At 37.1% G+C, this 19,583-nt stretch overlaps 1 protein-coding gene across 1 annotated transcript; it reads right to left on the minus strand.

Moving 5' to 3' along the window:
• Positions 1–1,823: 1,823 nt before the first annotated feature.
• LOC110294593 (vomeronasal type-2 receptor 116-like) lies at positions 1,824–13,340 on the minus strand. Its single transcript, XM_085836997.1, is given in 7 exon segments — positions 1,824–2,731; positions 3,876–3,999; positions 5,076–5,090; positions 5,092–5,301; positions 7,002–7,808; positions 8,405–8,687; positions 13,096–13,340. Coding segments are annotated over 7 exon segments (2,538 nt in total). The 5' UTR covers positions 13,287–13,340.
• Positions 13,341–19,583: the final 6,243 nt, after the last annotated feature.

The following is a 19,583-nucleotide window of genomic DNA, read 5'->3' on the forward strand; positions in this document are numbered from 1 at the left end:
ACTTCGATTTTGGGTATTTCCTGTGATAATGAAGAGTTCCTTTTGATGTTGTTTTTAAAGATGTTGTGATAGAGTGATAGTTATTGCATGGGCATTCAGGTGGAGGAAACAATTCAATGTATCCTCTTAGAAAATATTCCCTCATCCAAGGCTCAGGGAATAGTAAAGAAGATGGTGGGAAAGATCTTGTGAGTCAAAGAATGAGGAAACTGGTTGTGAATATAAATATTCTAGAAAGAGCATAGGTAGACCATGAAGTTTTACCAAATATGACCCACAAAATATGATCTGAAGAAGGATTACTGTACTGTGCATGGCAGCGTGGACGGAAGAAAGCTTGCAAAGCTTCTAGCCTACACAATCATTTACAGGAGACTGTAAATCTCCTATAAGGAATGGAAGATGTTGTCATAACCAGGGAAGGGAACAAATATTGGCCAGTTCATACCAAATAATGAGCCATCAGAACATAAATACATGCAATTTTACATGGTATCTATAGTTTATATTTCAAAATGTATATGTATATACAAATACATATATGCACTCAGTAAGCATTAATGAAATAAGATGCCATGCACATTTTAGGAGTGTATGGAGGGGCTACAAGTGGTGTTCTGGACACAGGAAATATAAAGAAAAAACAATTAAATTACACCACCAAAATAAACTACAAAATAACAGTTAAAAATAAAAGTAACAAACAATACTTTGAGAGAAAATGACACTGACTTTCAACAACTGATGTTCAGAAATTATAATGTGTATGTGTTTGTATGTGTGTCTCTCTGTGTGTAATAGTAAACCAAATAATCCTTAGTTACTCCTATATTCATAACATTTATGAGGTCGTTCATCTAGAGTGATTTATATATTCAGAGAATCCCTTGTCCTTATTGTGATAAAGGTCTCCTGTGTGACTTTTTTCCAGTACCAATTTTTATTGCTGAATGAAACACATTCATTTCATAATGAAATCCTGTGTTTTCATATAAAGTTCAAGAGCCTTATACAGCAGGCACAGTTTGAACCCCATAATCTTTTTCATATACTCTTTTTCATATACTTCTTAGTATGTTATCTGCTATTCTGAATATTTTCATAGTACATTATAACGGTATTATGAAATCTAGGGCTTCTGCGATGGCCATCAACAATATGCAACACTGTCACTATGCTCCACTCTACTAACATACATTCTCGTTTCTCTTTCAAATCAGTGCCTTCTATTGCAGCAGTAATCTGTGATATTCCAAATCCCAACCAAGGCAGTTTAACATTTTGCTGATGTCTTAGATTCTGTTGCCCTATCAAAACACGGTGGTCAAAAGAACCATGTGAGAAAAGTCTTATTTCCCTATGTACCTTGGTCACAGTTAATAGAATGAAATCAAGACAAGAACTTGGATGCAGACACTCAATGAGAGCACGTGTAATAATGCTGATTACTGGCTTCATGTCCGTGCTCTCTACAGTCCTCTTTCTTATAACTCCCAGAACAATTTGCCTAGAGGTGGCACTGTCACTAGCAGTAGGGTCACCTGATATTAAACATTAATTAGGAACAGGGCTTACACATGGTCAAAGTGATGGTAGCCATTCATCAACTAGGATCCCCTATTCTCAATGTTTAGGTTTATGTACAAATGAATGAGACCATTTTCCACTAAAACTTAGTCATTGGCATTACATAAGGCAGTGCTGTGCTACCCTACATTATAAGTACTAACATGGTATTTTACTTAAAATTTTTGTATGATTTAGTAGTACTTTTGTTAAGACAAAGCAAAAGTATCATCTAACACTTTAAAATTACTGAAGATTCAAGAAGGCAATTTATCTTTATACTTCTGCAGAAAATTTGAATCTAGTCTAACTAAGATAACACAACATTTTGGAAGAAAGATGCACCCTAGCAAGCCTGCACTAGAAGCCAAGATGGAGAAAACTTCCACAACAACCATGACTGTTCCCCTGGTGCTGTGGTAGACAGGGAGGAAGGTGATCCAGACACTGTAGAACACCAGCATGCTGAATGTTAGGAATTTGGCTTCATTGAATCTGTCAGGAAGGTTCCTAGCTAAGAAAGCCACCGTGAAGCTCCCCAGAGCCAAGGCACCCAAGTATCCCAGAACAAAGTGGAAGGCAATGACTGAGCCTTTGTTGCAAATAATGATGGTCTTTCCATATTCAGATTGTGTATCTCTGTCAATAAAAGGAGGAGATGTTACCAACCAGATTCCACAGAGAACAAGTTGGATAAGGGTACAAATGGGAATGACCAAGTTAGGTGCCCCTGATGCCAGTATCCCTCTCATTCTTCGCCCTGGAGTAGTGAGCTTGAAAGCCATGAGCACAGTTATTGTTTTAGCCAACACTGTAGAAATAGCCACTGTGAAAAATACTGCAAATGTGGTCTGCTGCAGGATGCAGGTGGCCTGGTTGGGATGTCCAATGAAAAGCAATGAGCAGAGAAAACAGAAGACTAGAGAGATGAGCAGGATGTAGCTGAGAATGTGGTTATTGGCCTTCACAATGGGAGTATCCTTGTACTTCACAAAAGTGACTAGTACTAGAACTGTGAGGGCAGAGAGGAACAGGGCCATGCATCCTAGAGCCATCCCCAATGGATCTTCATAAGCCAGGAATGACACAGCTCTTTGGAGGCAGTGGGTTTTCTCTAAGTTGGCATACTTATCATCTGGACACCTCACACACTGTTCCATATCTGCTGGCAAAGAACAATAAATCCTTATAAGATATCATAATTATGTAGTTAATAATTGTGTATTTGTGTTATTCAGTGGTTGTATCCCCAAATATTTTGGCGTTGGACATCTATTCCATTCCTTTTTGCTGTAGGGACAACTAACTTAAGATTGCTCTCTATTAACCTATGCTTTGTGATGGAAGAAAACACCATCATAGGGAATGGAACAGCAAAAATTATTTATTAAACAAAAATAATGAAAAATGATGAATATTAATAGGTATAATCTCAGATTATTTAATTCCTCAAAATATAAATTTACTACTCACCAACAAGGGTAGTGTGGAGTCATAATTTTGATGCCAGTTGATGAAATACATTATGTACTTTGTTTTCTTTGAGAGTTGTGTTCTTGTCTGTATCTACACATACGCACCAAAACATACAATTTCTTATGCACATATTTGCATAAAGGAATATTTTCATTCTTGAAGCTGTATGCCTCATAGGCCTATGCATGTCTCTCCTTTTGTGGGAAGATCTCTTTCTTCCCAAGTGCACATTCCAAACTGCATGGCATGAAGGTTATGGATATTCACATTTATCCCCCTTTCCTTAGCTAGGCTGTGATAGATGATAAACACTCTGCCATCCCTTGTTGCAGTCTTGAAATCTTCACTCTTGTTCTAATTCTTTGATAGGAAGTGGTTAATCTTTTAAGCCATCTAAGCTCTTAAAATATATTTTACTAAACAACTGTTATGTTGAGCATCGGTTCTTTGTCAGGGACTAATCTGGGTGATGGAGGGAAAGACTGTGGACTGATCATGGAGTCCAGTTTCTTTGTACAAAGAATCAAAGAAGAATAAATAAATGCATAGATTATGCATAAAATTTTGTTTAAAAATAATTACACATGTATGTTTTCCTAAACTTTTTCTGCATAATATAAAATCAGTAACTATCCTAATGTGAAAGAAAGGTGGTTTGTAGAAGATATTGCAAGTTATTTTCTGGGTATAAAGGATGTAGACATTATTTAACTGATTAAGTTCTGAAACATGGAAATTTTAGGTGTATAGTTTCCATCTAGGCCATATCATATTTCTGGTATGGAAAGAGTAGGCAGTTGAAATCAATTTTTCTTCTGCATGCAAGCATGTACCTGTTTCATTGGAAACTTCATTTTCTGGGCACTGATCACAATCAAAGCAGCAGTCTGCTGTTGCATTCTGATGAATTTTCCTGAATCCAGCAGTACATGTCACACTACACATGGAGGAGGGAACCTGAGGCAATACATAAATATTTTATCATATGTGTGTGTGTATAGTTCATGTATACATTGTACTTATAATGATCCATAGGTTGATAATGAGACCTTAACAGATATGGCTATAAATATTCCTCTAATGACCAGTATTATCTAACAATTTCTGGCATATTATTTTTTGTATTACCATTCAATGTACTGAATTTCATGCAATATTTACTACTTTATGTAGTATTTTATATGTAACATTCAGGTTGTAGCAATTTAAAATTTGCCTTCTAAAACTAATTAATCCAAAAATAATGTTTATGTGGCATCATTTTCTCTCTCATGATCTGATAAAAAAAAAAGAACAGTTGATGGAGAGAGAAGTTAGGGTAAATCAAGAAAGAGATGTTTAATGAATATGAACAAAATATGTTATATAAGATTCTCATAAAATTAATGAAGCTTTCATAACTTAAAAGAAAACCTAGAACCCCCTATCCCATCCCCATATTCCCCTGCTTCTATGAGGGAGCTACCCCAATCACCTGCCCACTCCCCGCTAGTACCCTAGCATTCCATTATGCTGGGCCATCAAGTTTCTACAGTAACAGGGACTTCCTTTCCAGTGATGCCAGATAAGGCAACCCTCCACAGAGGAGTGTAAACTGGGAAGAAGGATAACATTTGAAATGTAAGTAAGTAAAATAGCTAATAAAAATATATAAATTTTAAAAAAGGTAACTTTGAATCTGGAGAAAGATTTCTGTTAATTAATTCATGCTATACTTAATTAGGCTGTAAATATATTCACAACGAATCAGAAAATTTCACAAACATACACACATATAGGTATAAATTTAATAAATATATTCCTGTATTGTGGGTGAATAGGCATGTGGGTGTAATTAAATATGGAATTCAGAGTCCTTTCATCTCTATAACAAAATTTACATGAAGTTGAGAGTCATCATATTTTGGTGCTTGTAACTGAGGATGGTCTTTTGCAAGAGTAGCAATTGGTCTTAACCACAGAGCTATTACTTCAGTGCCTCATAATTTAAAATTAGATATTCTGAAAAAAAATCAAAATTGTGGTATACCCACTGATGTTCCTCCTGTGGGCCCAGTCCAAATCTTCAGATATATGAAGTTGCTGGCTCCGTGGGTAACAATGTAAATAGCTTCCTATTTTCACTTTTAATCCAAGGCCTTGTGGAAAATTCCAAATGATGAAAATGTCATAATCTGCACACTGATTTTCCCTATGCTTCATGTTCACCAGTTCTCCAACAGGATTAGTAAATATCCTGGTTTTCAGCATGGAAGACACCTAATTAAGATGCATCATTAGAGCCCAAAACTTAGGATACCCAAGATATAAGATACATTTTGCTAAACGCATGAAACTCAGGAAGAATGAAGACCAAAGTGTGGATACTATGCCCCTTCTTAGAATTGGGAACAAAACACCCATGGAAGGAGTTACAGAGACAAAGTTTGGAGCTGTGATGAAAGGATGGACCATCTAGAGACTGCCATATCCAGGGATCCATCCCATAATCAGCTTCCAAACGCTGACACCATTGCATACACTAGCAAGATTTTGCTGAAAGGACCCAGATATAGCTGTCTCTTGTGAGACAATGCCGGGGCCTAGCAAACACAGAAGTGGATGCTTACAGTCAGCTAGTGGATGGATCACAGGGCTTCCAATGGAGAGGCTGGAGAAAGTACCCAAGGAGCTAAAGGGATCTGCAACCCTATATTTGGAACAACATGATGAACTAACCAGTACCCCGGAGCTCTTGTCTCTAGCTGCATATGTATCGAAAGATGGCCTAGTCGGCCATCACTGGAAAGAGAGGCCCATTAATGGGACTTGCAAACTTTGTATGCCCCAGTACAGGGGAATGCCAGGGCCAAAAGAATGGGAATCGGTGGGTAGGGAATTGGGAGGGGGTATGGGGGACTTTTGGGATAGCATTGGAAATGTAATTGAGGAAAATACGTAATAAAAATATTAAAAATTAAAAAAAGATGCATCATTAGATGTTCACACATGCACATCAAAAAAGGGAATGACAAATTGAGAATTTCCCATAATTTCTTAATATATTTCAGAAAGACAGCTGTAGTGATGTAATTCATTGTAGTAAAATACAATATGCCTCAAGAATAATTAAAAATTAATATACTTCATATTAACATTCAATGGTAAAATGTGCTAGAAAAATGATTACTAGATAACAAGTAACATAATATGTGTGTGTGTGTGTGTGTGTGTGTGTGTGTATGTGTGTGTGTGTGTGCATGTTCATCAAAAGTAGGTTTTTAAAAAAGAAGCCATGTATGTGCAAAGGAATGGAAGTCTGAATGCCCATAAGTTGTGAAAATGAATGACTGTGGGTCTTTCATGTACATACAGTATACATATATGAGATATGCATAAACTGAATAAAATGTGCAGTCCTAATCATTTATGGTTTTGTAAATATTTGTTAATTTAAATGAATAACTATTAACCACAGTCCATGTACCAATTCTTTATTTTTCCCCTGTGGCAGGGTTTCTCTGTATTGCCCTTGTTGTTCTGCAACTCACTCTTTAGGCCACACTGGCCTCAAACTCAGAAATTTGCCTTCTGCCTCCCAAGTGCTAGGATTAAAGGCATGTGCCACCACTGCCCAGTCCATGTACCAATTCTTGAGAAATTATTCTTAGAAATATATTCTCGTGCACTTATCACTTAAGAATTTTATGATAAAAGTCTTTGCTCTCATTTTAAAATTTGATGAAATGTTGAGACACATTTTCACAAAACTCTGATATTATATAACAATGTATTGTCTCCTATCAAATGTGATCCTTGTGCATAATATTTATCCATGTTAAAGATTCATTAGGGAGTTTTGAAGTATAGAAATCTTTCCGCTGAGAGAATAATCTCTAACAAATGTCCAGTTGTTTCTCTGGGTCCATTAAAAGATCCCATTGATATATCTAAGCATAATGAAATTTACGAAACTTTACCTGCTGACAGTCAGTGAATATTCCTTTGGGTACTTCTGTTTGCTGAGATTCTACTTGTTGAAGAATGAGTTCATGGTAGGTGTGGGCCACAGCATACACAGCATTATACAAATTGTAGTCTTCCTCACTCAGGACCATGTCATATTTGTGCAGTGCTGTCCATTCCGATATGTTGTTGAATGTAAAGTGATCCATTTTGCTATAGCTGTTCATTGAGGTTGAACAATTAAAGTAATTCCACCCCAGTATAGACTGAGAAAGGTTTACTGGGTATTTGTCGGTGTTCATTGTTTGCATAAAATTCTTAAATTTAGCAATCTCACTGTGGTGGTGTTCAAAAGTGACAGTCCCGTGAAAGAAATCAAGGCTAAATTCATTTTTATTTGTTATGACATCCCATTGTGAGGTTGTGATCCAGATTCTCCTTACACCTAAATCTTCCCACCTTCTAAAGCTGACTTCTAGGGTAGAGTTCATTTCACCATAAATGATAACAACCTTTGCTGTTGATTCCATAATTTGTTTATCATATATCATAGCCCTTGTCATGTATAACTGCACGTTTTCTGGGATCATATTAACAAAAGCTAAACAGATTCCATGTCTTTGCATTTCTTCTCTCAAGTCTGATAGAAACTGAATACCTTGGTCATTCTCTGAGATGACCAGTCCTATCCAAGTCCATCTAAAATGAATCATCAAGGTGACCATGGCATGGGACAAGTGTGTGTCCTTGATGGCTATCTGATGGATATAGCGAAACTGGTCATGGTCACTCAGTTTAGGATTAAATGGTCCAAAGAAAAGCTAAAGAATGTAGAAGAGAGGACGAGACATCCACATGAGGCATATGATTGTTAGGATATTTGGACTTATACACAGGTAATGTTATTCACTTTTCAGAAGTCCTATTAAAGATATCAAGATTATACTATAAATATCATGTGTTATTCCTACTAGAGTCTAGAGTATTCCTGACAAGTCTGAATGTCCAAGAATATTATATATATATATATATATATATATATATATATATAATAAACAATCATATGTGTGTGTGTATGTATGTGTATCTCTCTCTCTCTCTCTCTCTCTCTGTGTGTGTGTGTGTGTAACAGTGCACTCATAAATGCATGCTGTCCAATTTTCTTGCAGGCACATGTAAATGGAATTTAAAAGTTGTTCACTTGGGATGGAGAGATGGCTCAGGGGTTAAGAGCACTGATTGCTTTTCCAGAGGTCCTAAGTTCAATTCCCAGGAACCACACTGTGGCTCACAACCATCTGTAATGGGATCTGATGCACTCTCCTAGTCTTTCTGAAGGACAATGTACTCACACACATTAAATACATAAATCTTAAAAAAATTTTTTTTTAACTCATCCATTGTCACAAATTCTTACCTTTGGTGTCCTAGACTGAATTGACAGTTTTAATGATGTTTTCCACGATGGTCCTGTAAGGTCTATGTAACAGTTGTCTTTTAAAAAACAGTTAAAATTAGTAAATTCCACACTTTTGAGTTTTTGTGAATAATTTTTATCCAGAATTCCCAATTCATCTTCACACTGATCACCAAAAAGCCAGAATATCAGAGATATGTTGGGTAAAAGATAAGGATTCTTGTTGATTTCATCAGCAGCAAAAAACAATACCAGAAAAAACTCATTTCTTCTTGCAGGTATTCTAAAACAAGGCATAATGATGATTAAGGGAGATGTTTGAAATATAAAATTTCAATTGCAGTGATGTTTGTAATATAAGAGATGTTACATTTCTGTCTAAATATATTGAAATAAGCCTCATGATTGAGAGATCTTTAGAGCTGAATACAATTTAAGAATTCATATACATAGGCACTATGATATAATTTTGGTATTTGTGAAAATTGATAAACATTGTTTTATCTCTGAATGCTAACTTTGAACTAGATTTCAGTCCTATTGATGAGACTACTAGAAAGTAATCTTGGATTTGCAATTCCACAGGTACATAAAAAAGCATTACTTAAACCACATATGATGCACATAATACATTCTCCTTAAAATTTTTATTATGTAAATGCATTTCATACTGTGGAGAGCCAGAGTGCTGCCATGTGAGCAGTGTGTATTGCCAAGGTCAGAGATTAGTGTGTATAGCCAAGACCATGAGAGCAGTGTGTGTAGCCAAGGCCTTGAGGGCAGTGTGTATAGCCAAGACCATGAGAGCAGTGTGTGTAGCCAAGGCCTTGAGGGCAGGTAGTGTGTTCAGCCAAGAGGAACTCTTATCTATGTTTCATCTGTAGAGGAACTTTCTGAAGAAGAGGTTTGTTTGTTGAAGTGCTTATAAGTTGGAGCTGCAGAAATAAACTTTGAGCCTTGATCAGAACACTGTCTTTGCTCCATGCTTCTCTTTCCCCCAACTCTTTTCTTTTCCAGCCCTCCTTTTCTGGTGAGCCCTGCTCTACTGTAAGCCACTGGGTACAGGTGGCACCCGAACAGGGACCTATAAATGGAGGACTTGCTGAGAAAAACTGCTTCTTTTGGAGCATCCACGGAACAAATTGAAAGTAAAAGGCAATTCTGAGTACAGGTAAGTAATTATATGTGTTAATCGATGGGCTATTAAGATCTGTACTCCAAGGAAGCAATTGGGCTGTGATGATACTTATCCCAAACCGACTCACCTAGGATTGTAGCCATGAAATGGGACAGGGCAGTACAAAGAAAGGGTTCATTTGCAGCCTGAAAGAGCTGCTTCAAGCAAGAGGAGCAGGGTTTAAAAAACAGACATTGGAAAAATGTTTAATCCAGGTGGACTCATGCTGTCCATAGTTCCCAGAGGAGAGTTTAGATAAGGATACCTGGGAGAAAGTTGGAGAAGTCCTAAGGATCACCCAGGCAAATCCCATTACCCTTTGCCTCTGTACGCTTTAAAAGATGCCATTGATTACAATAGGGACAGGGAAAGTTCACAGGCAGTCGCCTTTACTGAGGAACAGTTGGTGGAACTTAATGAAAGAATTAATTAGACAAGCTGAGGAGGAATTGGGGAAGTTAAAAAAGCAGGGCGCTAGGGTGCAACCATAGGTAGCCGCTACTGTGCCTCCTCTCCCTTCTCTAGCAGAATTCCTAGAAGAAGGAAAGGAAGACTTACACCTTAAACAGGAGAGAGAGAGAATGGGTTTCAGAAAAGCAGTTGTCCCTCCTGTCCTGGCCGCTTTAGCAAAAGAGAAGGAAAATGAACATAAGCTATTTCAGAGCTCTGCTGGGGACAGGAGGAAGTCAGGAGACATCCTGCTTCCTCTCTGACTCCTACTGGAGAAATCCTTAGTTCTGGTTCTGGTTCTCTTAGGTAGCATATGCTTTGGTGATATATTTAGTTCTCTTCCCTCTCTATTCTGTCCTTGATATGCCAATATGTCCATGTCTGTCAGTTTATGTCTGTGTTTTCATTTTTTTGCTTGCTTGTTTCTCTGTTTCATGTTGAAAGGAAAAATGGTTAAAACTTTATATGCTGGCTGTCTAACCCTTGATTTAGTTTTAAATTGTTAAAAAAAAGTAGTTTCAATTTGCACAACAAAAACTGATAAGTTACCCCACACCTGGAGCTAGGAGTCAGGCACAGCTAAAGAAGCCCTGCTATGGGCTGATTGCCTGCGCTGGCTGCTCTGAAAGGGGCTAGAAGCTCTTCAGCCTTTATGGTAAGGGAGCTGTTGGCTGTTTTTCCTAGAAAAATCTCTGTGATTGTGTTTATTGGGTTTAGCAGGTGACAAGGCGATCCTCTGCTGAAATTACAGCTAGAAAAATAAGAAATTTTTGTCTAGTCTAAATATAGAAGATGTGTGTAGACACTTTAATTTTTCCTGACTGGTTTTAAAAATATAAATATGTTGTGCATATTTTGGTTACAGAGTATTGGCTTATAAGTTATTGGGTATGATTAAAGGTTTGTAACACTGGTAATATAAAGTTAGTTTAAAATGGGTAACTCAGGGTTGGAATCATTCTAAACAACATGTGGTATGAGCCAACCCAGGGAGACAGGTGTCTAAAGGTACTTCTAAGTTAGGATAATAGTTTATGTAATTCTTATCCTAGAAACTAGGCTTATAAGATAGGATTTTAAACAAGGTCTCTTTAATGAAGTCTTAAAAGCTGCACCATTATGTATTCATACATACGATGTATTTTGTTTAAATTTATTTATCCATTTCAAAATATACAAAATTATACAATATACCATATAACCAGAATATTATCCTTTAGACTCTTTTACACATCATTTTAATATTTACCTTTTAGTGTGTTGTTACTATGTCAATTTTGTAAAAAAGGTATTGAATTTTCTTAACATTTCAGTCTTCCTAATTCTTTGAGATCCTTTAAGTGATGTCTGAGTACAAGATCTTCTCTCCATATGAAATGTGCTCATCTGCCCCATCACAGTTGGCACTTTATCTGTTACTATTAGCAGCTACCTCTCACTAGGAGTAAGAACTCTAAACATAGCCTGGGTGTGGTGGCGCACGCCTTTATCCCAGTACTCGGGAGGCAGAGGTAGGAAGATTCCTGAGTTCGAGGCCAGCCTGGTCTACAAAGTGAGTTCCAGGACAGACAGGGCTATACAGAGAAACCCTGTCTCAAAAAACCAAACCAAACCAAACCAAACCAAACCAAACCAAACAACAAACAACAACAACAACCACCAAAACCCACCCCCCAAAATCAAAAAACCAAAAAAACAACCCACTAAACATGCTCATTTGCATTTTCAATTGAGATTTGGAGCTAAGTTTTTCTTTCTAAATCTGAAACATGTATTGAAACAGTTCACATATTTGTAATTTTAAACCTTATAATGTCTTATAAAAGGGTCACCAATGAGAATTTTCACTATTTTTCAACGAGGTGTGGGATAATACAGGATACATCAGAAATGAATTTCCCACTGATCTAGCACAGAAGTATAATAATGTGAAGCCACCATCACTATCCAAGTGTATACAATTTACTGTGCCTAATAATTGGAAAATGTATTCTTTAAATCCCAAAGACATGAAAACTGAATAAGAGATGAGATGAGATTGAGAGACAGAAAAGCACAGGAAACTTTGGTTCATGAAAAAAGGAAGTCCCAGGCACATTGATTAATTCAAAGGTGAGTGGTTTCAACACCCCTTCCCTCATGATCTGCAGCCACCAATGAAAACATCTCTCACTTGGGATCTCAGAACTAAGTAGCCACCTTGAGAACAGCTTCTCATCCACAGGAAGTCCATTTGTTCTCCTAGATTTTCTCCCATGTTATTTCAATACTTATTCAACAATTAATAGAAATATTGGCCATCTCTCTGAAACCGATAATAAGCCTAACATGTGACAGGACATTTGTACAATTGGACAAAAAGGTTATTCTGGTAAGAGAATATGAAGCCTGGCAGTCTTTTTCTACATTCAGTGTCAACTCCAAAATGGCAGGAGGGGTGGGGCTAATTTAAACACGATTTATAAAAGCAAAGTATATGTTATGTATATCCCTAATACACACACACACACACACACACACACACACACACACACACACACATATATATATATATATATATTACTACACATATAATCAGGTATAGTAGACCCACACATACACAAATATTGCATTGTATGAATTTATGCCCAACTGGTTTGGGGGCCAAAATTAGATACCCTTTTCATGACAGCATTTAGATGCATGTTCATTCTGGAATCATTGGCAGACAGTAGAATACAGGCAGTGATGCAGTCTCTTTATGTATAGCTTTTGCCAAATGTGTGAATTGTGAATTCCAGGCAGATAAAGAAACATCTTTCAACATAGGATATCCACAAAGACTCAACAGATAGAATCCAGTCTCTCTCATTGTAGGGCATTGTGAACTGGAATCCAATGTAGTAAAGCTAAACTAAACTGTGATACATTTGAAAGTATTAAAATAGTGATTGATTTTATATTTAATTTTCAGTGGTTCATAAAGTCACATGAATAACAATAGGACAGACCCTCACAGTTGGTGCACACAGCTAAATATTTCTAATATATAACATTGAAATAGGAACTAAAGTTAATGACTTACCTCAAATCAACATCATCATAAAAACTGATTCCTGTTGTTTCCTCGAATGCCCAAAGGAAATAATTACAGTCACTTCTCAAATCTCCATCATTCTTTATCCTCCAAAAACAAATGGGCTCAGTTAAATGGCACAAGATGAGAGAAAACTTCAGGAGCCAAAAGGAAATAGTGAAAGTACCCAACTTCTTCATGTTTGCTAGGATCTAAGATGGAGCAATTGTGAAATACGTTTCTTCTGCAGACAAACATCACACACACACATACACCTGTATGTCTCTTTGAAGGCTACTGCTCTCTGGAAATGCACTTAATTATATTCAACAGTTCCTTTCCATTCATTTTAAGTCATGCTCCCTGGATACATCGGGAAAAATTTGGCCTCAGGTTCTACATCTGAGATCTGAAAACTTTTGATCAAAACTTTTCTGAAAACATGTTTTGAAGATCATGTTTCCCATCCTCAGGTGCCATGATTTCATTCATATCCATGACATAATTCTTCCCAGGGGCAATACCCTGGAGAGCTTGGACCTGACCATGTGTCAACAGCCATATGTATAACCACAATGGATTTCATCAGAACTTCCATAGTAAGGCAAGAGTTGAGAAGGTCACAAATGTTCCATATTATTCAGTCTTTGAGTTGGATCATGGGACATCATGTCTCCATTGTCTAATGTAGGGAAGGGCAGTCTGACATGCAGGATTGACCCAGGAGTTGAGCATTCTTTCTGTTGTTCATATACTATTTTATGCTAGTCATGTTTACAATATCTCCTTAACCTTCCTGTGATTCTTGTCATCTGTAGAACATGTCATTAGTCTAAATCAAAAAATTCCTGGAATTATAGAGATTCAAAACCCAATCTGTCCAATATTAGTACCTGAGCCAACATTCAATGAGTTCCTATACTGATCTCTTACCTGTAATCAGTTCCTGGCACTCAGTGCCATTTGATGAAACATTTCTTTAGTTGATGTTTGTTCTTACATCATTAATATGATTGAGAACAATTTCATACATTTTACTCAAAGGATTGAAAGAATTTAGGTGTCATTTAGGAGAGAGAATTTTATTGCTAATGTTAGTATATATCTTATATTTTTTATTCATGTCTACTTGGTATTTGTTTTGAAATAGTTCTGTCTTGCATTACATTGTAACAACACAGATGTATGTATGTTATGCTAATTTTTGCAACTTGGTTAGATTACAGTGAGTGACACAGATGGAGTATTGGATTTGGTTTGTATTTTTTGAACTACCTTATATTTTTTTCCCATACTATCCACACTGAATTAACTGGAGTCTTTAACTCCATTGTTTGAATGGTTGTTATGTCACTAGCTTTAAATAAAATCTTGCTATGGAGTGTATTGTACTCTCTTAGTTACTATGAATAAGAATTTGTTTCATACTTTGGTTGAATTATGATGTTGTCAGTTTAAGTAATTTTCAGTAGTTTTGCAGACCTATGGATTGGGTAAGTTGAGTGTCTTCTTGAGGTAGTCTCTACTTTTTGTATACTTGGTGGCTATATGCACCTCTATCTGATTTAAGGCTCCTGAAATATACAGAACTGGAGGTCTGGAAACAGACATCCTAAGGATACCCATCAGATTTCCTGGACTGCTGAGTCATGGGACAGTAAGAGGATGTACACCTGGGACTCAAGGCTAGGGGGGTGAAGATTCTCTTGATCTTTGTGGAAAGAGTAGAGACTTTTGGGTTGAGAAGAAATGTCTTATGTACATTCTAGCAAATTGTTTCTGTTAGCTGTGTCTTTGCTTAACCAAGATTCTGTGAAGTTTGTAAAGCCTAAGAGAATTAAGCTCGAGGAAGCCACAGTATTGACTGGAAAACCCTCTCTGATTTCTCACAGTGTTTCTGAGTTTTCTTTTCTATCTTTTCTATAGTCATTCTCGTTGCCCCTCAGAGAACTGCTTGACTTAGTACCTACAGGGCCAGGGCATATCCTACATTTTCAACATGTACAGATTGAAATGTAAGTTTTGACTGCAGAAATGAGGTGATCACTGATGACATTAAAGTTTTAACAAAGCATGACATAAAGACCCATCACACAGAGACAGTGCTGTCAATACCCCTTCCCAAATACCTCTGATACATTCACAGTATAAAGAAGACAGTTATCAATAATTAGGGGATGAAAGGAATAACATTGGTGTACAAGACTGCTGAGGATAAATACAGAATATTATCTTTTTTGCCTGTATTCTAGATACTGAGTTCGGATTTCTGTAGCAGGTATATGACATTGCTAAGGGTCTGCACCTGAAAGTGCCTTAGATGGCTTCCCTCTTATTGTACTTACTGTGGGTTTTGTATTTCCATAAAAGTCAGAGATCTCAGCTAATCATCATTGTCTACCCTCCTTCAAGTAGAATATAGGCATTAGGACTGGCTGTGTCTGCTCTATTTTATTTGCATGTTCTATAACTTCAGTTCCACCTGTTCTGTGTGGCAGTTCTCAAGAATTCTCTCTGATACACGTGAATGTGAAAAATAAAAATGTCCACAAAATGAGCGTTCACCAAGACTGTCACATTTAAAAGATGAGAATGGATGACATAGGCTGAATTTCATTGGAGAAAACTAAAGAGGACTTGTGTATAGGTAGGATTTAATACATCATGTTTCTTATAGGAAATGAATCAAAATATTGCTTTATTTGATATTCAGTATGTCTTAACTTCTGTGATTCTATTCAGAAAGGCATACCATGAGAATATGAACTTAGCTTGAAAAAGTCACCAACAATGTAGTCAAGATGAGTCATAATGGAGCATGTGGAAAATGCATGTGATCCTGAACAAAGGATGATGCTGGGACAGGAGGATTGTATGTTCAATTTCTTCCAGGGCTCTCTATGATATCCTGTGTTACTTTGAATTACTCTTTTCTTTAATGATAAATGCAACTTAGCATGTTGACACATTCCTTTAACTTCAGCAATCATAAGGCAAGACAGGGGTTATTTGTGAGTTTGAGGCCAAGCCTGTCTACCTATCAAGTTCTACGCTATCCAAAGTTTCAAAACAGACTCTTTCTCAATGGCTTTTCCCATGAAAATTGAGTATTTAAATGTTAACACACCTAAGTTGTCAACTTGAGACTTCGCATCAGATATTAAGTTACTCATGAGATATAGCAATGTATTACCACAAAATTATACAAAGTTATTAATAATGGTTTGTATTCCCAAGTCCAATATATATATATATGTTAGAAAATTACCATAAGGAAAGAGTCAGAGCCAGCAGTAAAGTAAGTCAGAAAGAGAGGAGGGACCAGCTTGCTAGTTCAGAAAAACATTTTCTTTGGAAAATGGATTCTAAAGCTTATATGCAGATATAATTCTGTCATGTTTATAGAAAAAGAACATTGGGATCTTGTTTCCCAGGTCTCTTAGAGACCAGTCCGTGCAGGAGAGGGTATGGGCCACAGAAGCAACAGAGCTTCTTGGACAGGGTCACTTTAGGCCTACATCCTTAGCCAGGCGGCAGAGCTTAGACTCAGACATCTGGGCACCATCCCTGCCAGAGGAGATTCCGCCTCCAGGGAGGGCTCTGACCCTAGGATACAGGTGAGAGCTCAATCTTGCATCCTGGGTCTCTCAGAAACCAGTCTTGGCAGGAGAGCGTGCACGGGCAGCAGAAACAACAGAGTTTCTTGGACAGAGTCACTACAGCCTTTATCTTCAGCCAGGAGGCCGAGCTGAGACCCAGACCTCTGTGCACCTTCCCTGCAAGAGGAGTGCTTGCCTGCAGAGTGTGCTCTGACCACTGGGCCTCAAGAGAGAGTTGGACTTCCAGTAGTGCTGACAGAGACTAATAGAATCACAGGAGGAATAAGCTCCAGTCAGAGACAGCTAGAACATATAACACCAGAGGTTACCAGATGGCAAAAGGCAAATGAAAGAATCTTACTAACAGAAACCAAGACCACTCACCATCATCAGAACCCAGCACTCCCACCTCAGCCAGTCCTGGATACCCCAACACACCGCAAAATCAAGATTCAGATTTAAAATCATATCTCATGATACTGATAAAGGAATTTAAGCAGGGCACTTAAAGAAATACAGGAGAATACTGCTAAACAGGTAGAAGTCCTAAAGAGGAAACACAAAAATCCCTTAAAGAAGTATAGGAAAACAGAACCAAACAGGTAATGGAATTGAACAAAATCATCCAGGATCTAAAAATGGAAGTAGAAACAATAAAGAACACTGAAAGGGAGACAACTCTGGAGGTAGAAATCCTAGGAAAGAAATCAGGAACCACAGATGTGAGCATCAGTAACAGAATACAGGAGATAGAAGAGAGAATCTCAGGTGCAGAAGATTCCATAGAAAACGTAGACACAACAATCAAAGGAAATGCAAAATGCAAAAAGATCCTAACTCAAAGCATTCAGGAAATCCATTACACAATGAGAAGAGCAAACCAATGGATAATAGGTGTAGATGAGAATGAAGATTTTGAACTGAAATGGCCAGCAAATATCTTCAACAGAATTATAAAAAAAACCTTCATTACCTTAAAGAGAGAGATGCCCACGAACATACAAGAAGCCTACAGAACTCCAAATAGACTGGACCAGAAAATAAATTCCCTCTGACACATTATAATCAGAATAACAAATGCATTAAATAAATAAAGACTATTAAAAGGAGTAAGGGAAAAATTTCAAGTAACACATAAAGTCAGGCCTATTAGAATTACACCAGACTTTCACCAGAGACTATGAAAGCCAGAAGACCCTGGACAGAGGTTATACAGACCCTATGAGAACACAAATGCCAGTCCAGGTTACTCTACTGAGCAAAACTCTCCATAACCATTTATGGATAATCCAAACTATTCCATGACAAAACCAAATTTATACAATTTCTTTCCAAGAATCCAGCCCTTCAAAGGATAATAAAGGAAAAGATGCAACACAAGGAGGGAAATGACGCCCTAGAAAAAGCAAGAAAGTAATCCTTCAACAAACCTAAAAGAAGATGGCCACAAGAACAGAATCCCAACTCTAACAACAAAAATAAGAGTAAGCAACAATTACTTTTCTTTAATATCTGTTAATATCAATGAACTCAATTCCTCAATATAAAGACATAGAGTGGCTACTGATACAGGACCCAACTTTTTGCTGTATACAGGAAGTCCACCTGAGGGACAAAGACAGACACTACCTCAGAGTCAAAGGCTAGGAAACAAGTTTCCAAGCAAATAGTCCTAAGAAACAAGCTGGAGTAGTCATTCTAATATCGAATAAAATCAACTTCCAACCCAAAGATATCAAAAAGGACAAAGAAGGGCCCTTCATCCTCATCAAAGGTAAAATCTTCCAAGATGAACTCTCAATTATGAATATCTATGCTCCAAATGCAAGGACAGTCACATTCATTAAAGAAACTTTAGTAAAGCTTAAAGTACACATTCCATCTCACACAATAACAGTGGGAGACTTCAACACCCCATTCTCATCAATGGACAGATCCTGGAAACAGAAATTAAACAGAGACACAGTGAACCTAACAGAAGTTATGAAACAAATGAATTTAACAGATAGCTACAGAACATTTTATCCTAAAACAAAAGCATATACCTTTTTCTCAGCCCCTAATGGTACTTTCTCCAAAATTGACCATATAATTGGTCACTAAATAGGTCTCAATGGTTACAAAAATATTGAAATAATTCCATGCATCCTATCAGATCACCATGGACTAAAGCTGATGTTCAATAACAAGATAAATAAGAGAAAGCCAATATTTACATGGATGCTGAACAATACTCTACTCAGTGATAATTTGGTCAAGGAAGAAATACAGAAAGAAATTAAAGACTTTTTAGGGTTTATTGAAAATTAAGCCACAACATACCCAAACTTATGGGACACACCGAAAGCAGTCCTAAGAGGAAAACTCATAGCTCTGAGTTTCTCCAAAAAGAAAATAGAGAGAGCATACACTAGCAGCTTGACAGCACACCTAAATGCTCTAGAAGAAAAGGAAGCAAATTCACCCAAGAGGAGTAGAAGGCAGGAAATAATCAAACTCATTGCTGAAATCATTGGAATGGAAACAAAAAGAAATATACAAATAATCAACCAAAGGAGGAGCTGGTTCTTTGAGTAAATCAACAAAATAGATAATCCCTTAGCCAGACTAACTAGCAGGCACAGGGACACTATTCTAATTAACAAAATCAGACATGAAGTGGGAGACATAACAATAGAAACTGAGGAAATCCAAAACATCATCAGATTCTCCTACAAAATACTATACTCAACAAAACTGGGAAACCTGGATAAAATGGACAACTTTTTAAATAGATACCAGGTACCAAAGTTAAATCAGGGTCAGAATTACGATCTGAACAGTCTCATATCCCCTAAAGAACTAGAAACAGTCATTATATTCTCCCAACAAAAGAAGCCCAGGACCAGATATTTTTAG

Source organism: Mus caroli, unplaced genomic scaffold (assembly GCF_978045245.1).
Source record: "Mus caroli unplaced genomic scaffold, Mus_caroli_1 scaffold_4, whole genome shotgun sequence".
NCBI lineage: Eukaryota > Metazoa > Chordata > Mammalia > Rodentia > Muridae > Mus > Mus caroli.